The following is a 24,472-nucleotide window of genomic DNA, read 5'->3' as shown; positions in this document are numbered from 1 at the left end:
GCCTTTTGTCTCTTCTAGGAGGTACTTGTAAGTGAGAGCTGGATTTTGCCATTATTGACCAATTTTGCCAATTCGTGTAATTATCGGGACTGGCTCCGTAATTTGCAGGGCGCTATAGAGATGGAGCCCTCACTGAATACTTATTAAGAATTTGAAGACAGCAGTAGCCGAGCACTGAACCAAGTGTGGGCCTCTCGTGAGTGTGACCAGCAGGCCATGTGCCCAGGAAGCCAGCACTGCTGGCTTAGTTCCTAGGGCTGCTTGTAGCACGGGACCACAGATGGGGCAGGGGGGCTTATGCTGCAGAAGTTTATATCAGTTCTGGAGACTGGAAGGCCAAGATCAAGGGCTTGTTTCTCCTGAGGCCTTGCTCTGTGGCTTGCCAAGGGTTGCTTTCTCCCTATGTCCTCACGTGGCCTTCGCCCCGAGCACCAATATCCCGTGTGTCTTCTTCTCTCCTTAAAAGGACACCAGTCCTATTGGATCAGGGCCCCGCCTTTGTGCCCTCATTCAAACTTAAATACCTTGGGGTTTAGGGCCTCAACATAGGGATTTTACAGTTTAGCCCAGACCTGCTAACTCCTGATTGCTTTTCAGTAACCCCAGATTTAGCTGTAGATGGTTCCTTTGCAACATCAAGCCCGAGTCATTGGTACTTCCTGGGGTTTGAGGAAAAGAACTGGGCCATTGCTGAAAGAGTGGTAGTTTTATCCCAACACCTACCTTCTTCCCACAAGGCCCTGTCACAGGCTTATGAAATTGAAGCCGCCATGGGGAAGCATGGCAGAGCAACCATGTCTAGGGCGGTGGGCTATGGAAGTTTGCTTTCTGAGTCCAGTGGCTACAGCAGCGTGGGGTAGGGGTCCCAGAGGAGAGGTCTCCGTTACTGTGCAGAGGGGACCCACTTGAGGAAAAGGCACAGACAAAATGGTTGAAAACACAGCTGGGCCTTGATGTATAAGAAAGCTTTGGCTGAGCGAAAAGGACCAGGGAGGCTTCATTGGCAAGGCAGACGGTATAAATAAAAAACAGCTAATAATAACAGTGAGTATGCACTGGGTGTTAAGTGACAAACACTGTTCTCCAAGCTCATAATGTTTAGGTCATTTAATCCTCCTAACAACCCTATGGTGTGAGTACATTGATTAAAGAAGGTGGTATTTGTATGGACTGAATGAGACATGGAGTGGAAAGGGCCTGGCCCATGGTAGGGGTTCAATAAATGAGGACCATTGGGCCAATCTGACCTGGCCAGCCTATGGGACAGGCATTGTGCCATTGTGTCCTCGAACTCCAGCATCGAGGATCCTTGCTGGCCTCACGCGGGGTGTACAACACATTTTCTTTTTCTCCCCGTAGCTGCGATTCTAATTGCAAGGTCGTCACCTCCCTGGTTTATCGTAGACAGACCTTTTCTGTTTTTCATCCGACATAATCCTACAGGTAAGCGACTCCTCTCTTCCGTCCTCATCCTTCGCGAGCTGTTAGAATTCAGAAAGGGATGCGGAATCATAGGGAAACCCAGCCTTGCTTCTCTTAATCCGTCTCCCTTGTGTCAACAGTTGCAAACACTTTGAGTAATAGACCACCCACCTTGAAGAGATTAAAAAAACCAGGGCTGTGTTTACAGAGTGTGATAGAATCTCTTAAACAGCAGCCCTTTTGGGGACTTTTGACAGCTATTGATTTTTTTGTCCACATTTTTGTAAGTACAGTAGTTAAATTTTATAAGAAACTATGTGTCCTCAACCTCTGGAAGCCCCCTCTATTGCTATAGCCTGAGAGCTGTTAATTTGATAACAGACTGGCTCCCCAAGTCGTGGGCTCAATGTTAGCTCTGTTTTTTTAGCTTCATCTTTAAAATGTGGACAACAATAGTTCTTACCTTTCAGTACACTTATGAAGAATAAGTGACATTGTCTTTGTGGAGAGGTTGGCTTCACACTGGTGCAGGGTAGAAACTCATACATTTCAGCATTTACTCTTTTTTTTTAATCAGTAACACAGGCTAGTTCCTTATCCTTTTGTCTTGTATCTTTAATGTCATAATTCGTGTGCTCCTGCACAAAAGTCCAATATGGGAGCCGCAAGCCACACATGGTTGTTTAACCTTAACTTTCAATAATGAAAATGAAATATAATTTAAGATTCAGTTTCCTAGACTAGCCATGTTTCAAGGGCTCCATGGCCACATGTGACTAGTGGCTACTCTATCGAACAATGGAAATAAAGACGTTTCCATCATTGCAGAAAATTCTATTGGATAGCACTGCTTGAGAACAATTAATCGCAGCCTAGGGACTATCCCTTAAACACACTTTATATCTTAATTTAAGAAATGTTTTTTATAGAGTTGTGCCTTGTTTCTTTCTAATTCTGTAGGTGCTGTGTTATTCATGGGGCAGATACACAAACCCTGAAGAGTGTGCAGGAGAAACCAGGCAAAGCTAAGGCTCCTTTGCAATGAAAATAAGACTCCTTTCCTACATCTTTCATAGTTCTGTTAAATATTTTTGTACATTACTTTCTTTTTCAAAACTAGTTCTTAGGAACAGAGACTCAATGATGCAAGCATTTCTGTTCTGGGATATATATCAAAGGGAAAAGGGGCAGGATGGCTGGAGCACTGTACTGACAGGTGAATAGAAAGGCTTCAAAATGTCTAAAAAAAATCCTTTAAACTACTGAGCTAACCCTCTTGAGTATTTACTGTCCAGTTCAGGAGTTTTGTTTTGTTTACACGTGTGGCATTTCGGAAGAAATTGAATCAGTGTGATGGGGGAAAAAATTAAAAAAATAAAAAATAAAAAACACAAAAACACATTTTATGGTAGCTTTTACTTTTTTATGAAAAAAATATTATTGGCCTTTTTAAATTCTTTTGTTTTGGTCTCATCCAAAGTCTTGATAGTAAGCATTATTTCGGGGGTAGAAATAGTAAAATCTCTAGCCTCTTTGGGTGTTTTTGTTGTTGTCGTTGTTGTTTTTCTATAATGCATGTATTCACTAAAATAAAGTCTAAAAAAAGAATGTCTTGCTAGACAAGGTTTGCTGTTCTGCAGTGTGCCTGTCACTACTGCTCTGTACTCTTTGGATTTGCATTTTTGTATTTTGTACAAAGTAAAAAATAAAGTGTTATGAGTAGTAAAAAAAAAAAAAATGCCGTTTCTCTGTGATTGAAAATACAACAAAAGAAACAGAGCCTTTTAAAAATACTTTAACTTCAAGGGGAAGAAAATGAAACAAGATGGGATCAAGAGGGAGACAAACCATTAGAGACTCTTCATCTCAGGAAACAAAAGGTTCCTGGGTGGTTGAGGGGTAAGGATAGGGTGGCAGGGTGGTGGACACTGGGGAGGGTGTGTGCTATGGTGAGTGCTGGGAATTGTGTAAGACTGATGATTCACAGACCTGTACCCTTGGGGCAAATAATACATTATATGTTAATTTTAAAAAAATCCTTTAACTTCTTCTACTAAATCTTTGTACTCAGGCAAGTAGCAGAAAACCTACAGCCTCCCACCTTTTTTTTTCCTCTAACCCTGGCAATCAGACACTGTTCCTTGCTTCACCACCCCTTCTAAGTCACTGCTGAGCACTAGAGGGTGCAATCCCAGCCCTCATCTCAGCAGTGGCTCGCTAAGGGCAGGATTCACAAGTATTCCCAGCAAAGAGTAGGCTTTTCTATGGCAAGCGCACAGGGAAGGTGCTGGGTCCTGAGACACTTTGAACTCGGAGTGAACCGTGCAAGTTACAATTTCAGTGATGGGCCGGAGTGTTTGTTTCCTGATAGGGCAAGATTTTTTGTTTTATTTTGTTTTGTTTTTGCAGACCTCCTCACAATTCCTCATAATTTTTTATTTGCCTGGTTTGTTGTCATTTTTGTTACTTTTCTAATCTCCTAAAGGCTTGAATCACCTAATACCAGAATTGGTTTAAAATATGTATCAAAATTTTAAAACTTTTTTTTTTAATCCATGAGCTCTACTCATCCTTCTTTATACATTAAAACTTTACATCCAGCACTCCAACAATTTGCCATTGGTGATTCTTATTTGTCAAGTGGGCTGAGCTCTGCTGTTTGCAACTATTTAAGTGGGGATACTTTGGTTAGCCAAGAGAGAAAGAAAAAGGGTGAGAATTGCTTTCCTTAATTAAGAGTAAATGCCAGAGGCGCCTGGGTGGCTCAGTGAGTTAAAGCCCCTGCCTTCGGCTCAGGTCATGATCCCAGGACCCTGGGATCGAGCCCCGTATCAGGCTTTCTGCTCCATGAAGAGCCTGCTTCCTCCTCTCTCTCTGCCTGCCCCTCTGCCTACTTGGGCTCTCTCTCTGTCTAATTAATTAATTATTTTAAAAGGGTAAATGCCAGAAATTTATTTTGAAGGGTTAACACAAACTACTTTTACTCTAGAAACATGCTAGTATAGTTATTAATGCTTTTACAGCCAGTTTTACTCATTTTCTTGTCCCATTCTGTTACATTATTTTGAATAGTTTAAGATAGAAATAGTGTTAGCAGTAATCCAAGAATTATACACTCCATTTATTCATTTGGGTACCTACTGGGTACCAAGCATTAGGGGGTACAGAGATAAATATGTCCTTTCTATAGATAAGTTAATCATGGAAGGGAGAGAGTGAATTCTAGCTGACCAAATCCGTAACCTGTATTAAGTGTACTTACAAGATACACAAGTAGAACCAAGTGGGCATAAGTCCATAAGAGAGAAGCCTAGAAGTGGCTGCAGGACCAAGACTAGATCCCTAAGCTCTTGGCTTCCACAGTGCTCACCACGGAAAATACCAGAGAGTTTGCTTTGCTTCCCCTGACCCCACCCAGGGTGGAGCCCAGTGCAGTGCTCAAACTCGTGACCCTGAGATCAAGACTTGAGCTATGAGATCAAGAGTCAGATACCCAACTGGCTGAGCCACCCAGGTATCCCCAAGGGTTTGCTTTTCTAATATCATCTAGTTGAGTGTGGCCCTGTTATGTGTTACAGATATGTCTACTCCTCCAAAATAGAAACGGGTCGCATTTTACTGAGCACATTAAAATTTGAAGTATCTGGTGCCATTTCTGAATGCCTCTTTAGTATTTTAGATAGTAAAGTTTCAAATTTATGATATATAGACCTTGGAAGAATCTCATGGAAGAATTGTAGAATCAAGATTCCTAGACTATGTTTCTTCTGTCTCACTTGATCTTCCCAGCTCATCTTTACCCTCTCTTACCCATCAGCACTCATATTCTGACTTGACTCTAGTAGCCTCTAGAACCTGTTGATAATCTCTGGACTAGAGGAAAGTTCTCAACTTCTTACTTTTACAGAATTCAACTTTTATCTTTTGATACACTTCAGTCAATGAGTCTATAGGTCTTATCTTCAAAAAGATAAAATTTAGAGAAACTCCTTTACTTGAGGGAAACTGAAATAAATTTAAGATATGGAGACAAAAAATTGCAGACCTGGGGCACCTGGGTGACTCAGTGGGTTGGGCCTCTCTCTTCAGCTCAGGTCATGATCTCAGCCCACCAAATCTTCCCCCTGCTTCCCCCTCTCTCTCTGCCTGCCTCCTTGTGATCTCTCTCTCTCTCTGTGTCAAATAAATAAAAATCTTTAAAAAAAATAAAAATAATAAAAAATAAATTTAAAAAATTGCAGATCTGTCATAAAGTTCACATTTTCTGTGATACTGTGATTTTTTCTTTTTTTTTAGATTTTATTTATTTGAAGGGTGCCTGGGTGGCTCAGTGGGTTAAGCATCTATTAACCCGGGGTCCTGGGATCGAGCCCCATGCTGGGCTCTTTGCTTGGTGGGAGCCTACTTCTCCCTCCCCCTGTTGCTTCCCCTACTTGTACTCTCTCTCTGTGTCAAATAAATAAAATCTTGGAAAAAAAAAAGGATTTTATTTGAGAGAGAGCATAAGGTGGGGTGAACAGAGGGAGAAGGACAAACTGACTCCCCACTGAGCACAGAGCCACACACTGGACTTAATCCCAGGACCCTGAGACCATTACCTGATGAAGTCAGATACCTAACAGACTGGGCCACCCAGGTGCCCTGACACTGTGATTTATAATAAGAGATATATATATTTGGTTTTCATCCACATTTCTGGCACAGGGCTCCCCAAACCCTTGGAATTTACAAAGTGATAGCTATAAAGAGCTTTTGTTATGTTAATGAGGTAACATTTGGCCAAATAATGCAAGCATCCAGAGAGGTGGAGTCATGGGAGGGAGCCCTTGAGGTTACAAGACATCTACCTAATTCTAAGCCCTAACCTACACAAATGTGCATTATTTCTGCAGAAGGCAGACCTGCAGTAATCTGGACTGCCAGCCAGGGCTGGATCTGGTGGGCTGGCCTGGGTATCCTCCAAAGAGAGACCTGAGAGCTTTGATGGCTACAGATTGGAGGCTGGTTGCTGGTTGCTAGGAGACCCCACCATGTGAAACTTTCAGCTCCACCCCCACTGACCCCTAGGGAGGGGAGACTGGCTTTAAGTTGAATCATGGCCTGTGGCCAAATGACTTAACTGACTATCTTTGTAATGAAGCCTTCATAAAAATCCAAAGGACAGGTTCTGAGAGCTTCTGGGTCAATGAGCGCCCGGGGCTTTGTGTGAGTGGTGCACTAGGAGGGCAGGGAAGCTCCTCGCCCTTCCCCAGACCTTGCCCTATGCATCTCTTCCATCTGGCTGTTCCTGAGTTACATCCTTTTACAAACTAGCAATACAGTAAGCAAGATGTTTCTCTGAGTTCTGTGAGTCACTCTAGCAAGTTAACAGAAGCTGAGGAGGGGTCCTGGGGACCTCTCATTTATAGCCTAACGGTCAGAAGGAGAGGTGACAACCTGGGTGCCAACTGGCATCTGAAGTAGGTCGGGGAGGGGAAGCCTTTTGGGCCCGAGCCCTTAACCAGTGAGATGTGATACTCCCTCTCAGTAGATGGTGTTAGAATTGAATTCAATTGAAGGATATCCAGCTGGTGTCAGCATTGGTGATGCAGGTGGGGGGCACCCCACACATTGGAATTGGGTGTCAGAATCTTTATTTGCTATGCATGTAGACATTTGAGCAAACAATTTATCACATAGATTACATGTCACATTGAGTTTGGGTAGGAGACAAGCTGCAATTTTCCCGAAGTAACAAAATGGTAGACTTACAGAACCGAGGCCAACAACCAGTAAAATCACTCTTTTGACACTTAATGAAATGAGGATTCTTCCATTCTGCCAGAATAAGAGTAGGCACTGACCCAAATAAGTCGAAAGCTCTAGGTCTTACTGGCCTTTGAGTCTTTGTCCTAAAAAGGAGATGACAAATAACTTGAAAATAATGCCAATCCTAAGACACAGGGAGTGACTTTTGTCCCAGGAACTCTGCTTTTCTGAAAGTGAAAAACTGAATGACCCATGAGCTCCACATTCAGGGGTCTAAGAAATTGAAGTGGAGCAGGGATTTGCCCTGAGCCAGCAGAGCAGCTAACACCACTTCCGAGGGCTGGTCTTTGGTGGCTGTCTGGGGAAAGGCACCGACCGAGTCAACTAACTGGCAGAAGATGTCTCAGGCCTTGGCCTCTCATGACCACTGAAAGACCCCGTGTCCCACCAAGAACCCACTTCAGGCCACCCAAGAGTGGAAGACACTACTGGCTCTATAGCCCGTTTATTCTGAGTTTCCCCAACTGCCCCTTTGACCCTCTCCCAAATCTTGGAGAAAAAAAGGAGACAGATGTGATTTAAAGGAAAAATTTGCTATGAGAAATCACTGTTTATGGGGTGCCTGGGTGGCTCAGTCGTTAAGCGGCTGCCTTTGGCTCAGGTCATGATCCCAGGTCCTGGTATCAAGCCCAGCATCGGGCTCCCTGCTCAGGGGGGAGCCTGCTTCTCCCTCTCCTACTCCCCTTGTTTGTATTCCCTCTCTCAGGGGGTCTGTCAAATAAATACGATTTTTTTTTAAATTGCTTTTATATGATAGCAGATACATTATTAGTGTTTGAGATTAAATTACTGAATAGGAGGTACCGAAATGGAAGTGAATTTTTAAATTTCTCAGCACTATACCTCCCCTTCAGCTGAAGTTTCTAATCCCAGCCACCAAAGGTGAAAAGAAGGGTAGCCAGCCTTTGTGCTTGTCCTTCATAGACCAGGGAACAATGCCAGCACGCACAGCTCGGTCCCGGAGGCAGGCTGTCAGGAGACCCAGAGACATCATCAGGTTGGTTAATCTGAGGATGATCAGCTGATTTTATTTTACTGTATTTGTCTTATTAACTATATTGCCTACTGATAAGTATCTCTGTCCCTGATTTGTTGTCTTGCTGATCAATAATGTACATAGAGGAATTGTCTTCAGAAAGTCAGGCAATTGCTCTGATTAGAAATATTCTTCTCGGGCGCCTGGGTGGCTCAGTGGGTTAAGCCGCTGCCTTCGGCTCAGGTCATGATCTCAGGGTCCTGGGATCGAGTCCCGATCATCGGGCTCTCTGCTCAGCAGGGAGCCTGCTTCCTCCTCTCTCTCTGCCTGCCTCTCTGCCTACTTGTGATCTCTGTCTGTCAAATAAATAAATAAAATCTTAAAAAAAAAAAAAAGAAAAGAAATATTCTTCTCTAGCACTCAATGACCTCATTACTCATCTCTTCTGCAAAACTCATTAGTATAAACTCATTAGTTCATTTGATGATTCTGATACATAACAGATGTGGTAAAAAGATACTCCGCAAACAATCAAATAATGGAGTTCTTCCTCAGTTGAAGGGAGAATACATCAATGTTTTTAATTCTCTTAATTGCTTTTCTCCCAGAAAGTTTTCTTGAAACTATTAGTCTTGCTGTGAGTGAGCACTAACAGACAACGAGAGACCTGATCAAGAACAAACGAATGCTATGGAAGGCACAGCCTCTACCAATGTCAAACTGCTCTTTTTTCAGGGGCATGTGTGCTTGTGGTTACAATATTTGATTGCATGAATTTTCTCCTGCTAGTTTGCCAGATGAAATCTAATCTAACAGTCATTCTTGGTATTCTACAGAGAGAACCATGGCTTCCAAGTGCTCTGATAGCCAACCAAATTTACAAGCCTCAGCTTGGCTCCTCAGGGACAATGGTAGAGGGGCTTTACAAACTAGATTTGTAGATGACACCAGAGTCAACTGAAGGGAGGAGAGAACCAAGTGGGCTTAGGGATACAGACGTTGCTTACAGGCTGCCAGCTGGGCCTCCTCAGTGGGCACCCCTCAGCCAGGGAGATCTGGTTCCCCACATGGGAAGAAATGTCCACTGCTGGCTGCTGGCTAAAAGATGCCCTTGAGTCTGCAGTGCATCTTCTCCATCACAAAAAAAAAAAAAAAAAAAAAAAAAAGAAGAAAGAAAGAAAAAGAAAAAAAGAAGAAAAGAATAGCAAGAAGGGGCCAATAACGTCTTTAAAAGTTTAATCTATGGCAACCCTACAACTTTCCCTCTTTTCAGAAAATATGAAAGAGCTCAAACATCCATACCTTGGCATCATCAGTAAATTGTTCACATATCAGACTCAACCTCTTACGGGATAAGGTGAGCTAGTTTCTGCACCCACGTTCATAGGCTGTCAGAGCTCTAACAGGCCTCAGGAAATCATTTTTCACTGTAATCCTTTGCCCTAAATGTCTGTCCTTCCTGTATAGGGAGAAAAGTGCTCCCCACAATGGGCACATTGCATACTAAACTATTGAGTAGGAGTACCACACCATCTAGTGGCCAAATATTAAAACAGGTTCACACACACGAAAACAGTCCCTGTTTGTTCCATTCTTACTTGGAAGGTACTTTCTTTTTTTTTTTTTTAAAGATTTTATTTATTTATTTGACAGAGAGAAATCACAAGTAGATGGAGAGGCAGGCAGAGAGAGAGAGAGAGGGAAGCAGGCTCCCTGCTGAGCAGGGAGCCTGATGTGGGACTCGATCCCAGGACTCTGAGATCATGACCTGAGCCGAAAGCAGCGGCCCAACCCACTGAGCCACCCAGGCGCCCCTTGGAAGGTACTTTCTAGTAATAATTCACTTTCTCATGACCACATAAAACACTTTGAGAATATTGTTTCCTGCTTTATATATGCACATCATAAAAAAGCAGTATGGACTAAAAAGAATAAGGTTTATGTAATGGAGTCTATAGACATCTATCGTGCATTTTTGGCTCAGTGTTCTACTTTGGGCTTAGGGAAAGTGAGTGGGAAATGGTGGGAAAGGATGTCAATTTCAGAGTAAAGATTAAAGAGTTAAACGTCTTTCGGTGATGTGAGGCCACGCTCAAGTATTAGTGCTACTGTATTTCTTCAACTTCCTTATGGTCATAACGACTGTCTTCTCAACATGAACCTGAGGTTAGTCAAGAGGCAGTGCTCCACCGGGTCACTCAATGCTCTTGGTCACAACACCCCTTTGACAAAATTCTTACACCTATATTCCTCTTGTCCGCACATCAAACTCACACAGTATTTATTGGTTCTTATAATGCAAATTAAGGTTTCCTAGAGGTTGACTCCAAGTTTCAAGCAATTTCATATGGAACTGAGAAAATATGTGTTTCATTTTCTGCATTCCAGCCAATCATAGCTTAGTGGGTACTTTTTTAAAAGTACAACTTAAATTCAGAGAAGACTTTACTTAGAAATGTGTTGAAACCATTCTCCATAAAGCATTTGGATCTCTCTACTTGCAAAAAGTAGCTTTTATGAACTAGAGCTAGATCTGTCCTACATGTAAATCTAGAATCATTCAAGGTTCAGGAGCTTAAAAAACAAAGTATGAGGACAGTTCCCCTCCAACCCTGTAGGATAAGGTCCTGCAAAATGCCTTGAACAGGGGAAACCTGGGATCACGTTACCAGCACTACTTGTCAGGAAGTTTGCAAATGAATTCTCTCAAGAGCTTTGGAAAAAATGTTCATCTAAAATAAAATTAGAGTAATACTCTAATGCGAAATCTGACATTTTGCATATACTGGATGTGTAAGTGGTTGGAGGACATTTACTGTCTTTTGCTTCTCAGAAACTTTGTATCATCCCTTCTTTGGCATCCATGAAATCAAATCATGTTTCCTTGTGGATGACACACAAAAGTGTGGTGTTTTTTACTGCTGGGTTTGGCCCTCTATCCCTGAGTTCAAGTGTTAGGAGTTAAAGTTAACTCTCGAAAGTTAACTCTCAAAAATTGGAGTGCGTGAGTGGCTCAGAGGGTTGGGCCTCTGCCTTCCGCTCAAGTCATGATCCCTGGGTCCTGGGATCAAGCCCCTCATCAAGCTCTCTGCTCAGCGGGGTGCCCCCCCCCCCACCCTGCCACCTGCCTACTTGTGATCTCTGTCAAATAAATAAATAAAATCTTAAAAAAAAAAAAGGGTGAAATCATTTAACCTACCAATTTGGCCAGTTAGGTCGTTCTCAAACTTCCCCCTCTAAAAACAGCCTCTGCTTCACTTGGGATATTGAAAGCCCCCTTACATATGATAAAACTCCCACTTCCCTGACCAGTTTCAGGAAAGGGGTTCCAAAGGTCCTCTTCATTTCCCCTTATAAAGATTTTACAGCAAGCCTTTCACCTCCTTGCATTGAGAAAGCAAGATGGGTCACCAGCAGCAATTTGGGAGCTGTGAAAACTCAGCCAGGGGTCTTGTTTTTGCCACCCCTGCTCAAAGGAGCATGGTCTGATCTGGAAATACAGCCTCAGTGAGTACCACCAGCATCTCCATCAGTAAAAGGAAGCAGGCTTCAGGAAGTTGGATTAAATGAACTTCCCTGAATGGGTCATCCGGGATATTTACCTTAATGCTAGCTCTTCAAACATAAAAATATTTCAATTTAAAAAAAAAAAAGATTTTACAGCACAAGGGCCCTCAATTCTAACATTTCTATTCCCAACTCCCAAGTCCCATTTTTCTTATTAGCCCCTGGGAGTGACTACTGACGAACTGAAACTAAAAATGATCACTATTGCCAAAAAGCTAAAAAGAAACAAAGAAACAAACAAACAAACAAAAAATTGCAGCTGGAGAAATACTGCATCCAACAGGAAGGACTGAAGAACTAGAAGGGCATACTGTTAAAATTTGTTCTCTAGAAACTGAATGTGTTAAAATAAAATTTAGAACAGTGCTTGAGGGGTGCCTGGGTGGCTCAGTGGGTTACACCTCTGCCTTCTGCTCAGGTCATGATCTCAGGAGCGTGGGACTGAGCCCCGCATCAGGCTCTCTGCTCAGTGGAGAGCCTACTTCCCTGTTTCTCTCTCTGCCTGCCTTTCTGCCTACTTGTGATTTCAATCTCTCAGTCAAATAAATAAATAAAACTTAAAAAAAACCAAAAACAGTGTTTGGTACACAGTGGCTATGATTATAATTATGGAATACTAAATTGATACTTTGTTTTTCCAATAACATTGATAAATACATACTTTTTCAGTTAGCTGCTTTTGACTTCCTTTTCTTTTAAAAGTATAAACTTTATCTTTTGTTTTATAGAAATTGAATAACTATGAATTGGTATACAGAATTTTAAAACTAGACAGACTCTAGGGATCATGTAAATAACTGTCTAATTGTGATAAGCTGCACTTTAACATTTATAAGGGTTGAGGGTTATTACTATTTTAGCTAAAATCCCACTATGGAAACAGTTCACCAACGTGGGTATATCAAATTAAACTATAATAAAATCTTTAGAGAAAGAGTGCCTTTTTTGTTGGTATTAAAGTTCATGTAAAACATATTCAAATTATGGTGATACCGCAAAAATAGCCAAAAATAAAATAGATCTAACTACACATGTTAAATGAAATAACAAAATCAAGGACTTTAGAAAAAACTTACTGAAAAAACATCTAAGACTTCTGAACCTGCCCCCAAAAATCAATGACCTGATAAATATTATTTATCTTTAGGAACTCATTATGAGAAATAAGACCTATTTATTTACAATTTGGAAAAATATCCAGCTTTGAACATTTTCAACATTTATCTCATTCTCTGGCTCACAAAATTCAGGCTGCAACAATTTTGACAGGTTAGCTGGCAGTGACAGTCTTTTCTACTCTTAAATTCTCTTTGGGCTTGGAATAGTCCCAGGGCCGTCTGTTCTCAGTGAACCCATAGAGTTTCCTAAGTGCCACTCGAGCCGCTTCTTCTTCTGCAACCAGCACTGTTTCCCCAGGTCCTTCTGCAATCAACTTTTTATCACTAGGAAAAAAAACAAGAGTAGTCTGAAATTACCCATGATCATAAGACAGTCCACAAATCAGTTATGGCTTCTAAATCTTACTTTGGCAATAATATCTACCAGAAATAACACAAGAGCTTTGGATATTAACTAGTTTTGTTGCAAATTTATCATATGCAGTATTTAGAAAAGAAATATTTACATTTCCATAGAAATACAAACAACTCACAAGATGGATCCAGTATTTTTCAAATAAAAAAACCAAGGCACATTGTAAATATGAGTTTGTTCTGCTGCTGCTGTTGTTGTTGTTGTTGAAGGAATTTAAAGAATATATACAAATGTTGCTATAAGAAACTATTAAAAATGTTCATGGAAAATATAACTACATTATTTTTAATTCATCCTGAATCTGTGATATGAGAAAAGTTTTATGGAAAATAATTGTTGCCTTTCTGGTTTCTCATCTAAACTTTAAAACAAGTAAGAAATCAGTTCTGTCCTTTAAATTAAGAGCTTTAGATCTTAAAAACTTGCTAAGGTTTAAAACATTATTTTATATATTATAATCCACTCTAATTTATTCCCAAAAGATACTGAGGTCACACAGTGAACACTTAAGGGTATCAGTATTCTAGTTAAGCCAAATTAAACAAAAATGGGTATTCCCGCTATACTGATATTTCTATTACAAAAAACTGGCAAATTCTTCTCCAAAAATGTAGAACTGTTCCCACAAGGAGGAAAGGATGTGCACTGAACAAGTGTGGCATGGATGTGCTACTTCTCAATAACATTTAACTACTTCCTAGAAATTCCCTGACCCCAAACTTTACTAACTAAAGAAGCATCTCTGGGGGCGCCTGGGTGGCTCAGTGGTTTAAAGCCTCTGCCTTCAGCTCAGGTCATGATATCAGGGTCCTGGGATGGAGCCCCGCATCGGGCTCTCTGCTCGGCAGCGAGCCTGCTTCCTCCTCTCTCTGCCTGCCTGTCTGCCTACTTGTGGTCTCTGTCAAATAAATAAATAAAACCTTTAAAAAAAAAGAAGCATCTCTGAAAATCTCATGAGCAGCAATTCCACTTAATAGCTCAGATTCAATAGAAGTTGACTTGAAAGCTAAGGAAGAATAGAACCAAATTAAAGAAAAATGAGCAAAACTATGTAGGAAAAAGAAAAACAATACAGAAGGAATTTGCTAAGAAATATTTGCTATGGTAGTAATTTGAAATGAAACAAAGATTAATCATATAAGTTAAACTTTACAGTAATAATTCTCCATATACATATTTGTAATAGTATGGAATGAGAAAATCATCTGAGTGAATTTCAAGCTTTTACAAAATGTTTATTATGTTTCTGGTCCAATGATGGTCTTAGTGTATCACTGATGATTTTTTTAAAAATACCATTATGTAAAATCTAGGGAAAAACTAAATAATTTTACTACCCAGTGACAACCACTGGTAGTAGTAGGGCAAACTGCTTTGTTTAAAAATAAGAGGCCATTCTTCAAAATTTCTGTATGTCACTAAAAGTCTCTTAAAAAAAATCACCTGTCCTAGTTGTAGTATATTCTGTCATGTGCATTTATTATTCTTCTCTTACTGGATTCCAAAGTTATTTCTAATTTTCTAATTGAAAAAAATAATATTAGTTCAACAACTGTTTACTGACTACCATGTTCTAGGAACTGTTCTAGGCATGGGGTACGAAGAGTAAACAACAAATGCATATCTTGCAAATATGCAAATTTTTGATGCAATCTGGAGAGACACACCCAAAGTGAGAATACCAAGTCAAAGGATATGAAGAATTTAAAACCTCTTGGCGTCTGGTCAAAATTACTGACAGAAATACTGTACCACTCTTTTCTTCTACTAGGAATATATGAACTGCTGATAAAAGATGTGCTTAAGACTTACCAAGTTAATAAGCAAGAGTACCTCATTATTTTGCTTTGTATTTCAATTAAAACTAAAGTTGAAACTTTTTACAACATTGTCCATTTTCTCCTTTGTGATGTCTCCCAATGCCTTTAACCTATAAAATCCTACATCATATAAAGATCAGAAAAATACTGACCTAAATTTTAATCTAGGTTTCTTAAATATTCAATCAGTGTGAGGCAAGCCAACTGTTTACTAACAAAACTAAAACATTCTCAATGTGGGCTGATTTATATATTTTGATGGATAACTAGTCCCTTCTTTTTCTAGTCCTAGGCTCAGCTGAAGCTATTACAAGTGTGGATTAAGGGTAAATCTCTAACACTTATGAATCAGAATTTTTATTTTTCTACAGAAATATTTAATTAACATGAAATTCTTATTCACTGAAATGAATGGAATTCTATAATGTACAGTTGGTTAACAAAAGCTACTATTAGCAAACCACAGATTATTTACCTTCCCCTAAGACTGACCAGCAGGAAAGTAATCAATAGATAATTGTGGGAATGAGAGTGGGGCGCCTCGGTGGCTCTACCTTCGGCTCAGGTCATGATCTCAGGGTCCTGATCTCAAGGTCCTGGGATCAAGCCCCGCATTGGGCTCTCTGCTCAGCAGGGAGCCTGCTTCCCCCTCTGTCTCTGCCTGCCTCTCTGCCTACTTGTGACCTCTCTGTCAAATAAAGAAACAAAATCTTAAAAAAAAAAAATCATGGGAATGAGATTTTTTAAATCTGTTAATGCAATTAGAGCTTGTATTAAGAACTGTGAAAAGTCAGTTGTAAGGCTTCCAATCATTCCAATCAATGTTATAAAGTTAAGAATAAAATTTTACTAACCAGTATAAGCCAACAAAAAACACTGGCAAAGCTGTGGTACTTCCAGACTGCCTGGTAAGTCTAGATTCAGGAGGTGAAATATTCCTTTTCTTCAGTTCTTCTACCAGTAGCCCCATGGGATTTATTATCTTCCAAATCTCAAAAAGTTCTTTTCCAGTCATCTGAGGAATTAGGAAGTCCTGCATATAAAAATACAATTTATACATTTAAAGTAGTATAAAGAAAATAAGGACTGTAATCAAAGCACACTTTTAACAGAATTTAAAACTTAATGGGAATTGAAAACGACAAAATGTATTACTCCTTTTCATATCCATATAATTCTTCATGTAAGTTTTCTTACAAAAGTCATAGTTGCTGCAGACAACATGATATTCTGACAACAGTACTCAAAGATTCCACAAAAAAGTTGCTAGAACTGAAATACAAGTTGTCAAGTCTCAAGATGAAAAATCAGCGTCCTGAAATCTGTTGCACTTTTATACACCAATAATGAAGCAGCAGTAAGAGAAATCAAAGAATAGGTCTCATTTACAATTTCACCAAAACCCGTAAGATACCTAGGAATAAACTTTTTTTTAAAAAGATTTTATTTATTTGTCGGAGAGAGAGAAAGAAGAGAGCAAGTACATGTACAAGCAGTGGGAGCAGCACCAATGTAGGACTGGATCCTAGGACACTGGGATCATGACCTGAGCCAAAGGCAGATGCATAACCAACTGAACTACCCAGACATCCCCTATCTAGGAATAAAGTTAACCAAAGAGGTAAAAGATCTGTACTTTGAAAACTATAGAACACTTATGAAAGAAACTGAAGATGACAGAAAGAAACAAAAAAAACATTCTATTTTATGGACTGGAAGATCAAATACTGTTAAGATGTCTATACTACCCAAAGCCATCTACACATTCAATGTAATCCCTATCAAAATACCACCAGCATTTTTCAGTTAAAACAAACAATCCTAAAATTTATATGGAGCCACAAAAGACCCTAGATAGCCAAAGCAGTTTTGAAAAAGAAAATCAAAGCTGAAGGCATCACAGCTCTGGACTTGAAGTTTTATTACAAGGCTGTAGTGATCAAGGCAGTATGGTACTGGGGCACCTAGGTGGTGCAGTCAGTTAAGCACCCAACTCTTGATTTCAGCTCAGGTTAAGATCTCAGGGTTGTAAGATCAAGCTCAGCTCAGCTCAGCTCAGATTATCTCTCTTTCCCTCTGCCCCTCCTCACCCCCAAAATAAAATTAAATAAAAATTTAAAAAATAATAATGAAATAAATACATAAATAAATTTTTAAAAGGAGTAGGATACTGGCTCAGAAACATATATAGATCCATGGAACAGAATGGAAACTCAGAAACGGACCCAAAAGATATGGTCAGTCAACTAATCTTCAACAAAGCAGGAAAAAATATCCACTGGAAAAAAGACAATAAATTTGGGAAAATTGGACAGCAACATGCAAAAGAATGAAGCTGAGTCACTTTCTTATACCATATACAAAAGTAAATTCAAAATGGATAAAAGCCTAATTGTGAAACAGGAAACCATCAAAATCCTAGAAGAGAACACAGGTAGCAACCTCTCTGACATAGGTTATAGCAAATTCTTACTAGACACATCTCCAGAGGCAAGGGAAACAAAAGCAAAAATGAACTACTAGGACTTCATCAAGACAAAAAAGCTTCTGCACAACAAAGGAAACAGTCAACAAAACTAAAAGGCAACCTTCAGAATGGGAAAGACATTTGCAAATGATGTATCTGATAAAGGGTTGGTATCCAGAATCTATAAAGAACTTATCAAACTCGGCACATAAAAAACAAATAATCCATTTAAGAAATGGGCAGAACACATTAACAGGCATTTTTCCAAAGACATACAGACACATGAACATATGCTAACATCAAGAAAGACACATCAAAACTGTAAGATACCACCTCACACCAGTCAGAATGGTTAAAATTAACAACACAGTAAACTACAGAAGTTGGCGAGGATTTGGAGAAAGGGGGAACACTCTTACATTGCTGGTGGGAATGCAAACTGGTGCAGCCACTCTGGAGAACAGTACGGAGGCTACTCAAAACAGAATTACCCTGTGATTTAGCAATTATACTACTACGTGTTTACCCAAACCATACAAAAATACTGATTCAAAAGGACACATGCATCCCAAAGTTTATAGCAGCATTATCAACAGTAGCCAAATTATAGAAAGAGTTCAAATGTCCATCAACTGATGAACGGATAAAGTGGTGTACACACACACACCATTACTTAGCCATAAAAAGAATGAAATCTTGCCATTTGCAATGGCATGGGTAGAGCTAGAGAGTATTATGTTAAATGAAATAAGTCAGCTAGAAAAAGACAAATACAAAATGATTTTACTCATATGTGGAATTTAAGAAAGGAAACAGATGGACCCGGAGGGGGAAAAGACAGGCAAACCATAAAACAGACTCTTAACTACAGAGAACCAACAGGGCTGCTGGAAAGGAGGTAGGCAAGGGAGTAGGTCAAATGGGTGATGGGTATTAACAAATACACTTGTGATGAGTGTGTTATATGTAAGTGATAAATCACTGAATTCTACTCTTTTTTTTTTAAGATTTTATTTATTTGACAGACAAATAGGCAGAGAGAGAGAGGAGGAAGCACGCTCCCTGCCGAGCAGAGAGCCCGATGTGGGGCTCGATTCCGGGATCCTAGGATCATGACTTGAGCCGAAGGCAGAGGCATAACCCACTGAGCCACCCAGGCGCCCCTACTAAATTCTACTCTTGAAACTAATATTACACTACACATTAACTAAATGGAATTTAAATAAAAACTTGAAAAAAAAAACAAAACACCACTGAAGTTCATAAAGGTAAAATCTTATCTCACACCTTAGAAATACATTTTTATCAGGAAGAAAAATATTTTTAAAAGAAACGAATTAATGAATAAATAGTGGTAACTTCTCACAGAAACTCCTATAATAGTACTTCACTGTCTAAATTCATGATTTAAAAAAAAATCATCTAAGTAATTTCACAATAACTTTCTTTTAAAACTATTAAAGATGATAATATTTTCAATTTATAAGACTAAAAATAATAGAAACATTATGACCATTCAAGGTAGAATTCATCTGCCAATAAAAAAAATTACCAGTGTTGACAGAAAATATGGGAACATGAATTGTCACAATATACTGCAATTAGTTCATGTTGACAAAACCAGCATGTAATAAAGGATGGGTGAATGTGGAGACATGAGGGGAGAAATTTTAAAAAGAAAAATACCTTAGTTCACAAAATAGTTAATTTCGTTACAACACCTGCCCAAGGACTAGAACTCTATTTCAGCTTCGTCAATAAATAATATTTATCACTGAAACTAACAGAACACTGAATGTTAATTATCCTGGAATTTTAAAAAAAATTTAAATTTATAGGTCCTCAATAGGGGACTTTGAATTTTCTAATGTATAGATCTAGAGTTGTCTTATGAGACACATATAGTTAGTTACACTATGTATGGATCACTGGATTACTTCCAATATAGAATAACCAACTGCAGGGTAAAGGAAAAACAATGTGAATACCTAAGATATTAGTAGGAATATAAAAAGAAATCCAGATTTTTTTTGGGTGATCACCTATGCCTCCTATTTTTCCCCACAGGAAAATGGTCTTCTTAGTTTATTATTAGAGCTTTCAGTGGGAGCACAAGTTGAATTATTCTAATCCCATCTCCCTAGAACAGTTTCTAAAATGCACATATGGGGGGTGCCTGCGTGGTGCAGCCGGTTAAGCCTCTGACTCCTGGTTTCAGCTCAAGGTAACCTCAGAATCATGAGATGGAGCTCCGCACCAGGCTCCATGCTCAGCAGAGTCTACTTAGGACTCTCTCCCTCTGTCCACCCCCTATCATGCACACATGTGCACACTACTCTCTTTTCTCAAATAAACATTTAAAAAAAAAAAAAAAAAGCTTTAGGTCTTTCTCAGAATTTGGTAGGGAGAAAAATCCACAGATCACCTTCAAGAAATGAATTACAACCTTACTGTTCACCCCAAGCAGGTCCTAGCATGTGCACTTTAAGCATTACCTACCCTGATGAAAAGAGCAGTTCTCTCAGGGCCACTGCTCTGTAGCAGGGCTCCAATCACTGCAAAGAAAGTCTTCTGTAAAACAGGTGGGGGAACTGGAAATTCTGCACTCAGCGTTAACTGCTCCACAGCCAAGTTTCTGGCCACGTGACATACCACTTCCTCACCGGTGAGAAAGTCAACAAGACTTTTAATGCCTTCAGTGGGCAAGTCTGGATATGCATCCTCAAGAAACTGTGTGAGGCAAGTTTTTGAAAAAGACGTCCCCTGTTCAGCGAGTTCTTCATTGTCTTTAAGATTCAGAAGAACAGCTTCTTTCTCTATTCCAAGGTTTTGGCGTTTGGCCTCCTCACTTTTAATATAGCAGGTATTAACAAATGCAGTTTTGAGAAGATCTAAGGAAAAGGTTTCTTGTAACCGATGTCCAAATGCTTGTATTTCAGCATGGTAATCCCAGTTGGGCTTCTCTGAACTAAAAATGTAAAACAGGAGACAGTAAGAGATGGTAAAGAGAGCAATAAGATGCTACAATAACGTGAAAACTTTAACTGAGATGCAACTTTACGTAAAGGAAATAAAGAAAAGACTGAGTTTCCTTTTAACACCACACTTCAATTTTCTGAAAGTTAAAATTGAAGTCAGATGATTACTCTTGGTTCCTTGCTATATATATTGGTGGATTCATTTTGCCTTTGAGCCAACTGCCAAATGAAAGTTCTTCAACATCAGAAATTAAGCCATTACCCTATCTTTTTGAGTCTTTATTTCTGCTATAACCATGGAATTGTGCTTTATATGTAGGTACAAAATAGGAGTTATAACTTCACAGGCTCAAACTCTAAACAGTAAGTATGCTATACTTCCCATATTTTATTAAGTTTTAAAAACCCCCACTTAAGTTAGCATCTAAATAATCTAATATCATTACAAGTAGATTAAAAGTTCATAAACATTCCCAAGAATGCTAAAAGGTCTTTCTAAAAAGAGACCGTGAAATCCAAATAAAACTCTTTTAAGTAAAAATGGATAAGAAAATGTAAAGATCTTGGTTATGTCATAAAATGTACATTAACTTACACAATCCTTAGTTTCTCCCAACTGTAAAAGCCAAAAGTGACTAAGCTCTCAGGAATCAAAGAAGCGGGAGTTAAGAGATACTATTTTCTGCCTATTAGGAAAATAACAATATTGTTTTGAAAGAGTATAGGAATATGCACACATCTATATTCCTACTGACAGATGTGTAAGTTGGTTCAACTTGGGGGGGGAGCAATATTAAAGTAGTTATCAAAATTTCACACTACATTTTCAAAACTAATCACTGTTCCATCGGTTGTAGTAGCAATAACATGGAACTCAGACACCTACAGAAGGAGTCCTATTTTACATCGCGGCGACTACACGTCAAAGTCACATGGTTAGCGAACAAGACTCAAGACCGCAGGCACAGCAGACGTCACTGGGAGCTACGCGGCTGTCTCTTCACGCCACGCGACTGGACTTGGCCCGCTAATGCCAGACACTACTGGAACAAGACTGAGAAGAAACGAGATTAACCGGGGCAAGAAAGCTAAAGCTCAACCGTTTTCCTTTTGTTCTGGCAAACAGACGTGGAGCTGCACATCCTTCCTTTGGCTCTTGCAATGCTGTGCGACGGTTTCTCCCCTCTCTCACCCGGGAACTCTCAGCCATGACGAGAGAATCTACACCCCCAAGCCTACACAGAGGTGGGTTAGCCTCGGCAGGCGTCGTTTCTCACAACTCAGTGGACAGGCTCTACGTAAGAGTTCCAAAGCGTCGGGCACAACCCCGCGCGCGCTCCACCCCGCGGCAGAATTCCCTGGGCCTCAGCCCACGCGTCCACGTTCCACCGGTGTCCCTACGGCAAACGTCCTAGGCTCAAGCCAGGCGCGCTTGAACGAGAAAAACCGTCCCGGCAGCCGTCTGGTCCACGACGCCCATCCCGACCCCTTCCGAGGAGCCTCCTACCGGCGCACGGGCGGCGGCGGGCACCGGAGCAGGCGCCATCGCTCTAACTCCTTCTGGAAGCGGAAGGCGGCACGGAATCCCTTCTTCATGCCCCGAACTGGCGGGACGAGTGTGGGACTGGCCGGTGACAGGAGGCAGCGAGGCCCCCGCAAAAGCAGTCTCCCCAAGCCCGATGCCATTTCTCGGGAAAAAGCAATGGAGGGCGGAAGGAAGGAAGTCGGACCAGTGTCTAGGTAACACAGTCCCCCCGGAATTGGGCGAGGTGAGCGAGATCCGGGCGGGGCTAGTACCCGGAGGCGGGGCGGCTGCCGTAGAGTTTTACTGCGCATGTGCGAGCTCTGGTTCCTGCCAACCCAGAGATTACTTTCAGGTGATCCCGGGAGTGAGGGGCGTTTGGGTCCGGAAATGTGTGGGAGTTGTTTCACCCTCAGTTGCTTTCTTGTTCTTTCCTTTCTCATTAGCGCAAAAACCTGTTTCACTCTCAGTCTAAAGAAAACACGTGAAAGTCTTAATAAAAGTAATAAAAATAAAAACACTTCTTGTCAATGTATGTGTATTTAGTCTTAAGAGTTACAGACCCTCAACCCAGCCACTATTTAGGAGCGAATATTTACCCAACATGTCTCCAGAAAACTTCTTTTCAGGAACCCTAGACGAAGTGATAGTGACTTAACCAAAATTTCGATTTCTAATAGTACAAACTTTTTAAAGCATCCCCCCGCCCCCCGCCAAAAAAAATCTGAAAATATATATAAAAATGAGAACAGTGGGATTATAAGGGTTTCTTTCCCCCTTTATATTCCACTTTTTAGGGGAAACTTTCCTACCCAACTGTTCATATAAATGTTTTGCTCTAATATTAATTCACAAAGGAGGGCTTCTCAGAATTTTCCAATTTTGAGTTGCAAGCTGAATATCTAGCCCCCCAAAGATACCTGTTTCTGTGGTCTCTCTACTTGTTCATGGCATCAGTGTCCCCCCACAGTTACCCAGCTTGGACTACTATGTCTTCAATTATTCGTTTTTCCACAAACACCCACTTTTGTCTAGGTGTCCACATCTAGCAGCGGTCGGCTACCTGAGGTGATCCTCACCTCCTTGCCAGACCTCCAAACACATCTTGCACCTTCCTCTCTTCCCCAGACTCTGTTCATCTTCATTCATCTCCCTGGAACGCAGACCCATGGATGTTACTACTTAGCTCGAGAATCTCTAATATTAGGCTCTGGCAAAGGTTCTCCCCTGGACCAAACTTTAGTCAGACTCCCCTATGCCCTCTTTGTAACGAGGCTTCAACCTTAGGTTTTGGTGTCTGTTGGGACTGCATAGCCTGCTTTCAGCAAGAATCCTAAGTCAGTTTAGAAAGGCTGCCCCACGGGGCACTTGGGTGGCTCAGTGGGTTAAAGCCTCTGCCTTCAGGGTCATGATCCCGGGGTCCTGGGATCGAGCCCCGCATTGGGCTCTCTGCTCCGCAGGCAGCCTGTTTCCTCCTCTCTTTGCCTGCCTCTCTGCCTACTTGTGATCTCTGTCAGATAAATAAATAAAATCTTTAAAAGAAAAAAAAAAAAGAAAGGCTCCCCCACCCTTAATATATGATTACCCTTAATATCTAACCAAATTCATCACCCACCACTGTCCCCTGGTGATACCTGATCACCCTGGCCTGCCTTCAGAAGAATCCTGTTGGTTTAGCTAGAATCCTGCCCCCCACCCTTACCTTTGATGCTTCCACTTAGTTCAGTGTTCTCGGACACCTCCCAGCCCCCATGGCTATAATTTGCCCTGGTCCATGTTGTATTTGGAATTGAGCTCAGTTCCACACAGAGGTCTCTTTTCCCTTATCGCAGAAGTTCCAGAATAAAATCTGTTCTTAACTATCGTCTAGCTCTTGTTTTTCTTTGCTAGACCATACAACTTGATTCGGTCTCTTAGCTTAACCTTTCAAGAGGGAACATCTGAATGGTTCATTAGCCTAGAAAAAGGTTCTCTTTGGGGAAGGAGGGAGGAAATAGCAGGTTGGCACATATCATAAAACAGAGCTGATGGATTTCTGGGTGAAGCAAATTCTCTAAGAAAGGATGAAAAAAGATCATGACTGGTCTTTGTGTTTCAATAAATGTACACTGCATGTTAAAAAAGTTCACTGAAGTGCTCCATATCACTCGGCATAAGGGAAATACAAATCAAAACCACAATGGGATATCACCTCACACCAGTCAGAATGGCTAAAATCAACAAGTCAGGAAATGACAGATGCTGGCAAGGATGTGGAGAAAGGGGAACCCTCCTACACTGTTGGTGGGAATGTAAGCTGGTGCAGCCACTCTGGAAAACAGCATGGAGGTTCCTCAAATTTTGAAAATAGAACTGCCCTATGACCCAGCAATTGCACTA

At 40.6% G+C, this 24,472-nt stretch overlaps 2 protein-coding genes across 2 annotated transcripts in view; one reads left to right on the top strand and one right to left on the bottom strand.

Annotated features, from left to right (window-relative positions):
• The window catches only part of SERPINE2 (serpin family E member 2), a 61,274-nt gene extending 58,415 nt beyond the window's left edge, over nt 1-2,859 (top strand). The window contains exons 8-9 of the mRNA XM_059393591.1: nt 1,360-1,443; nt 2,383-2,859. Coding sequence (XP_059249574.1) covers nt 1,360-1,443; nt 2,383-2,420 — 122 coding nt within the window. The 3' untranslated portion in view covers nt 2,421-2,859. The remainder of the gene's footprint in view (nt 1-1,359; nt 1,444-2,382) is intronic.
• Nucleotides 2,860-12,927: 10,068 nt separating this feature from the next.
• MRPL44 (mitochondrial ribosomal protein L44) lies at nt 12,928-22,592 on the bottom strand. Its single transcript, XM_059393589.1, has 4 exons — nt 22,079-22,592; nt 20,093-20,561; nt 15,981-16,159; nt 12,928-13,215 (listed from the first exon to the last, which is right to left on the bottom strand). The coding sequence occupies exons 1-4, from the start codon at nt 22,534-22,536 to the stop codon at nt 13,044-13,046; spliced, it is 1,278 nt and encodes a 425-aa protein (XP_059249572.1). The 5' UTR covers nt 22,537-22,592; the 3' UTR covers nt 12,928-13,043.
• Nucleotides 22,593-24,472: the final 1,880 nt, after the last annotated feature.

This window comes from Mustela nigripes, chromosome 3 (genome assembly GCF_022355385.1).
Source record: "Mustela nigripes isolate SB6536 chromosome 3, MUSNIG.SB6536, whole genome shotgun sequence".
NCBI classification, from domain to species: domain Eukaryota; kingdom Metazoa; phylum Chordata; class Mammalia; order Carnivora; family Mustelidae; genus Mustela; species Mustela nigripes.
Note: the sequence above shows the minus strand (reverse complement) of the source record. Positions and strands in the feature narration are given on the sequence as shown.

What these genes read in the sequence shown, in the direction of transcription:
- MRPL44 (XM_059393589.1), bottom strand. Translation starts at nt 22,536, where the DNA reads ATGAGAAAGGAAAGAACAAGAAAGCAACTGAGGGTGAAACAACTCCCA. An exon ending in CCGCCGCCGCCCGTGCGCCG is followed by an intron (nt 20,562 to 22,078) that starts GTAGGAGGCTCC and finishes TTACATTTTTAG; the next exon opens with TTCAGAGAAGCCCAACTGGG. An exon ending in GAACTGCTCTTTTCATCAGG is followed by an intron (nt 16,160 to 20,092) that starts GTAGGTAATGCT and finishes TTTTATATGCAG; the next exon opens with GACTTCCTAATTCCTCAGAT.